General features: G+C 46.9%; 1 protein-coding gene across 1 annotated transcript in view; it reads left to right on the top strand.

Annotated features, from left to right (window-relative positions):
• The first annotated feature begins 798 nt into the window (after positions 1–798).
• The window catches only part of RYBP (RING1 and YY1 binding protein), a 53,321-nt gene continuing 45,029 nt past the window's right edge, over positions 799–9,090 (top strand). The window contains exon 1 of the mRNA XM_026857560.1: positions 799–971. Coding sequence (XP_026713361.1) covers positions 799–971 — 173 coding nt within the window. The remainder of the gene's footprint in view (positions 972–9,090) is intronic.

The following is a 9,090-nucleotide window of genomic DNA, read 5'->3' as shown; positions in this document are numbered from 1 at the left end:
CTTAGGCTTTCCTTGAATGAGAGCAAGGTGGCCTGTTGGAAAGTGGAAAAGGAAGGTTTCAGCAGAAGATGAAATTTTCAGCAATGAATGTAGGAAGCTCTTATTTTTTTTAATTTGTTCTCCTGGTGTAAGATTAATTTTAGCTCTGAACACAAAAACCTGTTATGAATTGATCCTAAGGAAACATATTGCTCTGAGGCTGGAGAAACAACGTAAGTAGCTTTTTTTCCCCCTTTATCTGGACAAGTTTAGCTAACGCACGACTGTGGTCCCAAACACAGTCTCTTCCCCTGCAGAACATGGATTGTTTTCTTGTTTCAGCTTTCCTGATCTGACCTACGTGTGACAGCACGAGGGAGCTGGCCAGAATTAAAGCCAGCCTAAGGCTGTTGATCCCCCATCAGCAGAGTCCCACCGCTCGTCTCTGCAGGCAAGCTGTAGCTGGCAGCACCACGACACTAGTTTTGGACTAGTGACAGCAGCACCACTGTCCCCTCAGGAGCTGTAGGTGCCTTTGGGGCTTCAAAAGTACCATACGGCACTCACAGGTTTTGGTTTCTTTTCCTTAATGCCTAAATTGGATTTAAGGACATTTTTGTACATTCCAAACCAAATTGGCAGCTGCCTGCAAAACAGGCAGCCAGACTTGGCCCTGAGAAAAGATCGATGTGCTCATGCTTCGCACCCAGAGCTCTGTTTTCTCAGGATCCCACCTTACCCATCATCCTAAGCATAAGAAAAGCCATTCAACATCTGAGCAGTCCAGAACCTGGACTCTTCCAGTCCTAGGTGTGTTCAATGGCTCACGCCATTGCTGGTGAACCTCACTGGAGCCCTACTGATGCCTACAGCCACGGCAGGCACCACTTGGTGCGGTGCTCGGGGAAGGAGGAGTTGGGCTCAGAAATCAGTGCTGTGTGTCAGAGACCACGGGAGCCCTGCCTGGAGCCTGGACGAGGTAAAATGGCCAGGTAGGTTCCACAAGAGCATTTCTGTGTTAGAGCACTTCTCCCTTCTGCAAATGCTTCCTTCCCATTGTGCTCTCAGGTTAACCTGCTGCAATAGCATCCAGACATGTGACCTGGTTCTGGGGAGAGAGTCCTGTTCCTGCCTACATCCTCTTGCATGTCTGGGATGATGGGCAACAGATGAATCCATGGCTTTTCATTTTGCTTTCTCTGTGTTTTGTTTTGCTTTTATATATATATATATTTATATTTATATATATATATATATATAAATCTGAAGCACCATAAAATATCTCCTTGGGGTAGTTTTATTTTTCTTTAAAAACAAAAAGTAGTTATATATGATATATATATTTATTTTTTTTTTTTGAACTGCTTGGAGCAAAGTTGTCTCAGCATTCTCATTTTGAAACTCCCATATTGAGGTGTTTATTACAGCATCGTGAAAATTCACATTGAGTTGAAACTTGGCAAATGTTTTTTGGCTTGAAGCAAGTTTTCTTTTGAAGGAGTTTACTATTAAGTGTTTTAAGCATTTTTTTTTCCTTTCTCTCTATTTTTCTTTTTGAAAAACAACACCTTCCAGAACTGGGTTCAGAAGCAGCAGGCCAGCTCTGCAGCAAGTGTGAAAGCTGTGAGTGAAGCACAGAGCTGCAGCCATTCATGCTATTTTCTGACATCTGTTGAGGGAATGGGAGGAAAGGAATTCAGCTGTACTCCATGAGAAAAGAGGCTTTTTTGTCGTCGTTCTTTTGGTGAGTCCTGAGTAGCTGCACTCCCACCAGATGCTGGTGATCCTAATGCCAGCTGCACAGAGCACAGCATCTCTGATTGCCTGGAGCTGGTCCCTTCACACACCCCAGAGCAAGCCAGATTTGGTGTACCTCTAAGAAAACTGAGTGTGCAGCAGGCTTGTTGCTGTTCTATGACTTAGATGTGTTTTGAACAACATCACTGGCAGGGGCTGGGATCATCTCGTTACAGTTTCCCTGGAGTAAATGCTGTTACTGCTGATCTGGTTTGTGCTATGGCCTCAGTATTGATGACACAGTCTATACTTGGTTTATACTCACATACTTTTCTTCTTTTTCAGGTGTGCAGACCCATCTTTTTCAACGTGAGGATGTGTGAGTAGATAACAAGGTTTTTATAACCTGTGCTGGCAAGCTGAACATCCCATGGAACCAGGAGCAGGAGTCACCAACGTGGTCCTCTGTTGGGCAGCTGGCCTTGCTTCATGCCTGCTCTGAATCTTTTTTTTTTTCCACTTTGAGTTTCTAGCAGCAGCCAGAAGTGGAAGTACCAAAATCTCGAGAGTTGAGCCTACTTTCTCTGGCTCTGTCTTGCAGACTCAGGAAGTTTGAAGAGGTCTGATAATCACCCTTACTTTTGCTTATTTATCAGCTTAGTCTCCACCCGAGGAGGTTCGCGGTGCCCTACTGAGATGGCTCTGCTCACACAACCGTGCTGGCTGGCTGCCACAGCGGTGCTCACTAGAATATGAAAAAATAGCATTGGTACTTCTGGTCCAGTTCTTCTGGTGCTTTTTCTACCTTTGTTCCCCTGTTGAAGTTTGCCACAACAGAATTGTGCTTATGCTGTGAAGATACCAACCTATTACCACCATTTTGTATCACATATATGATAATTTCACTGCAATATTTAAGATATACACTGCTGCAATACCTGCATTTGGACAATTTTGAATTTGGCTTTAACCATGCTGGGGCTTTTCAGCCCCTTCCACAAAGCATGAGTTACTTAGGTGATTGAATTGCAGTGTTGACTTCCTCTTTCCTCCCGTCATCCTAAATTTTTGTTGGTATTTTATTAGACATTATTTTTTGACAGTGTGCTCCCATGTATCATTGCTATGCAGATGTTACACAGATCTATTTGCCATTTTTCCGCTTGTTGTAGTTCCTTAGTCTATTCATCAACTTTGGGTCTTTCCTCGTCACAGACTTGGTTCGACAAACTGCATGGAGCTAGGAGAACAAGGTGTTTTTTCTTGGTTGCCAGCATCTAGCACAAAGGGGGAGGCAGATTTGGAGATGCTGCTTGTTTCTATGGATAATAATCAATAAGACCCATTAGGGAGACAACTACATACATCACTAAACTTTGACCTCTGCTCTCCAGAGCAGTCCCAAGATGCCTATTCATATGCTGGTGACATCCAGATTGCACTATTGCAAAAGCCTCTTTGCTTGGGAAGGGATTACAGCTTTAAATTGCACAGCCTTTGCTATCTGTAGAATACAGCATGCGGGATGCTTTGCTACAGCCTCTAGTTTTTGTTGGCTTTCTTTTCTACTCAGACGAGTTTTTATATTTAATGCTGTTGCATGTAGAGTTTTTTATGCCTCTACCTTTTCAGGCTGTTTTCTACTCCTGTCTGTCTGGCATTTTAAGGGTTTGCAGACCATGCAGATTCTTGGCACTGGTTGTTGCTTGCATATTGCTCCTCATCTTTCAGATCCTTTTTCTACTACATCTCTCTCCGGCAGGCTGTTTCTGATAGAAAGTTTTTGGCTTGCTGCTTGAAGTTCCTGATAGTCGGCATTTGATCACTTGCTAATTCAGTTCTAAAACTATTTTCCAGAGAACCCATGAAAGACTATCTATAAATAGATTACATAAAAAAAAAGAAAGAAAACTTAAAAAAGACCCTTATTTTGCTGAATAGAGGAAGTTTTAAATTTTCTGGGAAGAAAAATACACATACCAAATTTAGAAGCGAATCGGAAATCCCTGGGTATTTGAGAAATCCATTTCTAGGCACAAAAGCTGGGTGAAGAGTTTTCTTCTCCCTGTACCTCTCCCTTGCCCTTGAGAGAGCATCTACTGAAATCTGTTGGCTGGAAACAAGTCAGATGAGATTATTTGGTGTGGGTGGGTGAGGAGGGAGAGACAGAACTCTGATGACAACAGTAGGGTCTGACCCCAGCAGGATCACAGAGGCAGGAGGGACCATGTGAGCCGCTTTGCTGCGTGATTCCTTCTGTAAATGATCAAGGTCCATCTTTACATTGAGTGCCTTTGCTCCTTGCGTTGCAAGGCTGTTTCTGTTCCTTGCTCCTCTGAAGGTTAGAAACAGATGTCTAGTTTCCAGCCTACATGTCCAGCATAGATCAGTTGTGTTCTTCTTTACTGTCTGCTAGCTCTTTTATTGCTGCAATGTGCTGTCTCCTTCCTCAGTGTATTTTTTTAAAGAGTGGTCACATCTCCTCCCAGCCTTTGTTTCCCCAGGGCTGCGCAAATTGAGTTTGTAGAGACTTCTCTGATAAGCTCCCCATTCCTCTGACCGTACTAGAAACATTTTTCCATGCTTGTCCCGGATTGAATGTGGTTTTTCTCTTCAACTGGAGAATTGTCTGAAGAACGGTGATTCCAACAGGATCTTGCCTGTGCACTGTACAGTGCTATTAATAGGTTTCCCTGTCTCTATTCAGTGGTGCTTCTTCTGATACCCTCTGCTTGTCACTGGCCTTTCCAGGAGCTAAGTCACACCAGTGGCACATAAACACCTAAGACAGGTCTTCTCCCTCCCATGAGCCAAACCAGTGAGCTTTAAGTCAGAAAGTTTTATTGCAAGCACCCAGCTGCCTGTCAGTAACACTATTTCATCCCATTGTCACTTTGCTCTCAGTTATTCTCTTCTCCCAGTGTGATGTTCTACTTCTCATCTTCAGCTTGTTAGCACAATCTCTCCTTTTCCTAATGGGGTCACTAAGGAAAATATCAAGTAATGTTCATCACAAGGCAGTTTTTTGAGGAGCTCTACCAATGATCTTCCTCTGTCCCCATGGCTCTCCTTGCTTCATCCCTTACCTTCTTTGCCACACCTGTGCTTTCAGTGCAGCTAAAAACATCCCATCTGACCACGTATCTGAGTCTTTACCGAAATCTGGAAAATGGAATACTGTGTGGTAATTGTCATTATCATTTGTTTCCCTCCCACAATTATCAGTAAAGAATCTTAGTGCCCCTGTATTAAGCCGACATGCTTGTTAATTCAGTCTGTTTTGCTGGAGCATGCATAAATGTCTGTGGCACCAGGGCCATCCATCAGCCAGTTCTGTGTTTACACAATCCCTAGCACAAAGCTTCTCCCCAAAAGCTTACGAACTTGGCCTGGGCCACCTTTTCAAAGACACTGTCAAGTGCTAAGTGAGACTTCCAAGAGTAGTTTCCTCCTGACTTCTCACTGGCGTCGGTACCTGAGGCCAGCAGCAGTTAATGCTGTGCTTTGAAAGCAAGAGAGGGTGCGGTTAGTTGACCACTGGTGTCTCCGGCCAACACATGCTTTTTGGTTTGGTATTTTGTTTTGTGGTGAAGACTTCCAGGCTTCTGAGCATAGGCTCCTGCTTCCCTTGCCAAGGATGCTCTGATGGTATGGCAAACATTACGATACTTTGTGTGAAGCCTGCCAGCTTTCACACAGCCTCTTTTTCTTCCACCCCTTGATACCTTCTCCTCATCCTGGAAACCTGGGGAGGCCAAACACATTTAATTCCCTTCAGCAGAACACAGAGAAATGAATGCTGGCTATTAAGGTGCTTTAGTGTAGCTGATTCATCATTTCTACCCTCAATTACTAATTTCCCCTCCACCCCCTTCTACTAAAAGGTGCTAATCATGTGGTAATATGCAACTTTTCTGCCCCAAAGAGCAGCAGCATCACTTCTGATCCTATTAGCTCTGGCTAAACTAAAGAGAGACCTGTATCCTGAGACTGATTTCAATTCCTGTGTAACAAATTCCTTATTAAATCCACAGAAAAGTCATCTACTAGTGGTTAGACTTCAGGCTGTTCAGGACAGCAGTCACTTCTGAGAAGTTACGCACATCTGATGCAAAATTACAAAAATGCCTATTTACCACAGTGACCAACGGGGCTGAGAAGCTCAAGTTAATATTTATATTTGGCATTGAACCCTATGCACAAATACTGACTTTGGCTGTGTGCAGAGTGCCCTGGTTTGTTTTTAAATCTGTTTATACCAACGGTCCAGGTGCAGGAATTATCCCTTCGCCCTCGGCACCCCAGGTTTTGGAGGTCTCGCTGTGCTGAAGAGGCTGCTACCAGAGTGCTTAGCTTGGGGTTGTATCTCTGAGTATCCCTGGCCAGCTGCTCCGTGGAGAGTATGGACTGTCGGTTTGGACTGTCGCCTGCTCTCAGGGCTGAAGCAAGGAAGGAGGAGCAGCTGCGATGCTGCTGGGGTGAGGGATGGTTCGGGGGATGGGGAGGCCGAGCTGGTGCAGAGGGGTAACGATGCTCCATCTGTCTCATCACAGCATCTCTGTACCTGTCATGAAGGATGTACTGACACAAAGTCAAATCTTTGCGGGGCAAAGCCATTTGTGTGTGAGCTCCCAGCATAGGCTGTGGCAGCCAGGCTGGCCTGGGAGGTGTGTGCCCTGCTTTCCCAGCTGCTGTGAGTGTGCCTGTCCTGGTGCTGTGTCTCTTGTCATGCCCTGGAAGCATCTGCAGACTGTTTCTTCACAAGGTTTTTGTTGTTAAAAATACACATGGTGGGGGAAGGGGAGAGGCGGAAAGAAGTGGGTTAACAGGATCCTCTTGAAGTTGAGAGCGCTCTCAAGCAAGCAGTTGCACACAGTTGGCACTGATGAGAAAGTGGCATCTTCTGGAGGCAATGGTGGGAATTTCTTCAGGTGGATTTACCACCAGCTGGACAGCAATGTGGAGTCCAAAACATTTAGCTGGAATGAGTTTGGTTTGAAGACTTGTGCCATTGATTCATGTGTGAGCCTAGAAATTTGTTCTGCTTGCCTTTCAGATCCAGACTGCTGGAGTTGTTGAGAAGTGCTCAGTGACTTACCCAAGGCTGTCTTGTGAGCACATGAGAGACCAAACTCCATTAAAAATCCCCAAATGCTCAGTGGGATGCACCGCCCATGCCACCTTGGTGAATTTTGAGGCCGGCAGGATAACTCACTGTGCTAACACCAGGGTGTGAAAGAAATACCCCACTAAGGCAGTCGTCGTTTATTTTGGCTGTATTTTCAGCCCTGATTTCTGTCAGTGGTTCCTGTCTTGGTGCGTTGGTGTCTGGAGGGATTAACAAAGTAGTGCTGCCCATCCCAGAAGCTCTGGCTGGATTGAGCCCATCGGCATCCACGGTGCTGCTTCAAGAACCGTCTTTGAAGGTAAAGACGCCCAACCAGGGCATGAAGGGTGTTCAACAAACCGGGAAGGATCACCTCCTGTTGTATGTACCTGACTGAATGAAGTCACGCTATGCTTGGGTTGCCAAGCTTTGAACATGTGAATTTGAAAGCATTATTTGTTGAGGAAGGAAGGTTTCCAGGGGAATTGATAATAAAGGATGTAGTAGGTTTTTGGAAAGAAAACAACTTTTTCTCTGAAAACAGCACCCCTGAAACTTTTTTAAGGAGATAAATTACTTTCTAAAAATGAGCCATAGCTCCTTGGTGTTTCCACAATAACTTACTCTGCCTGTGGTGGCTGTCACTCTGCTTAACGCAGCAATGGGGAACTAAGGGAAGCAGCTGTGGCAGAAAACAAGAGTCAGACGATGCCCAGATCTCCTCCTGAGTCAAAATGTCAGTGCTTTCTGCCTTTCTGTGCTTCTTTGCAGATTCTCTGCTGACTTTGTCCCCAAACAAGATAATGTTCTTGTCCCCATAAGCATCATTGCCATGAAGTTCTGGTAGCGACTGCACACCAGGACTCTGCGCTCACCAGACCCCATGAGCACTGCTGAGTTTCTGTTCCCACACAGATTCCCGAAGCAAATGATACTGCTGTAATCTAAAAGAGCAAAAATGTTTGGAAAACAGCAGATGCAATGGGAAAATGACACTTCCTACATGTGATAATTGCGCAACCTTAACTCTGCCCTTGGAGTATGTCTGCTTCTTGCGGTATTGTTTGGGAACTTGTGTGGCGTAGAAAAAAAAGTCATTGGAAGTCTTCATTTGTGCAAGTAACAGTGAAAGGAGTTGGTGGAGGTGCCAGCAAGGGTTAAATTACCTGTGTGGGGCTGGGGGGGCTGGGTAGGGGAAGTGGATTACATGCAGCTATTAGTAAGGGGAGGTGATGCAGTCAATGGGCATTGGTGGAGGGGAAAAAACCTCTGTGGCTTGGGTCCAGATCACTTTAAAAGCTCAGTGCATGGTTATGCTTGCCTCCTGCCACGGTAGGAGTGTATCCTGCTGTAAGCCACTTAGGTTGGTTTGCTTTTTAGGTAACAATTTTCTTTATTTTTAACCTGTATTCACCCATAGGTTAACTTTGTTCAGACTCTCTTCACCCTCGCCCTGCAGCCCCGCTCTCGGGCACAGCCCACAGACGTCCCTCCTGCGCTGTTTCTTGCCCTGGGATGAAGTTTTCTCTTTGCTGGCGGGAGCCGTTAGCTTGGCTTAAGTCGCCACTGAGAAATTGGGCAAGCATGGTGAAAAGACGTCTGTCCTGCAAGGCTCCCGCTCGTGCTGCTAGGAGTAGTTGAACCAGCTTTCGTCCTTCCTCACTGCTCGATACCCCGTCTTCCCTCAGCTGTGCGTGTCCCCCATCTCCTCCTCCAGCCGCTGCTGAGGAACCGGCCCGGCGTGGAAAGCGGCTCAGCAAAGAGGGCAAGGGCTTGCCCTCGGCACGTCGCCGGCCAGCCCGCCACGCCGGCAGCTCCGCAGGCCCCAACGGGCAGTGGCAAAACTCGGGGCCAGACTCCTGCTTTTTGGGAAATGCCACTTTTAGTCACCTCGGGAGTTTTGCAGAACCGCGGCTGGTGCTTTCGGTGGAGTCGACAGATTGTTGGGGGATTGACAGGCACGTTTCTGGAAGACTACGGCAGCGCTGTCGAAACACCTTCGGCTCTGCACGGGCTTGTGACCGGACCCAACGCGGAAATTCATAAAGGTGGCGGCTGAGGTGCTCGTGCAGGCGCCGGGGCCCGCACCCGAGGTCAGGGCACGGGGCAGGAGTTTGCTCGCGGCTGTCCAGCCCTACCCGGTAACTTCCAGCGCAGCCGGCGGGGCTCGGCCGGGCTCGGCCGCCTTCCCCTCACGGAGGGGACGGCATCCCCCGGCCCCCGCCGGTACCTGCCGCCCTCCCGCCGCCCGCTCCCGCCCCGCGCTC

Source organism: Athene cunicularia (assembly GCF_003259725.1).
Source record: "Athene cunicularia isolate RWA chromosome 12 unlocalized genomic scaffold, athCun1 chr12_part1, whole genome shotgun sequence".
NCBI lineage: Eukaryota > Metazoa > Chordata > Aves > Strigiformes > Strigidae > Athene > Athene cunicularia.
The sequence above is the reverse complement of the archived record's forward strand: the minus strand, read 5'-3'. Positions and strand labels throughout refer to the sequence as shown.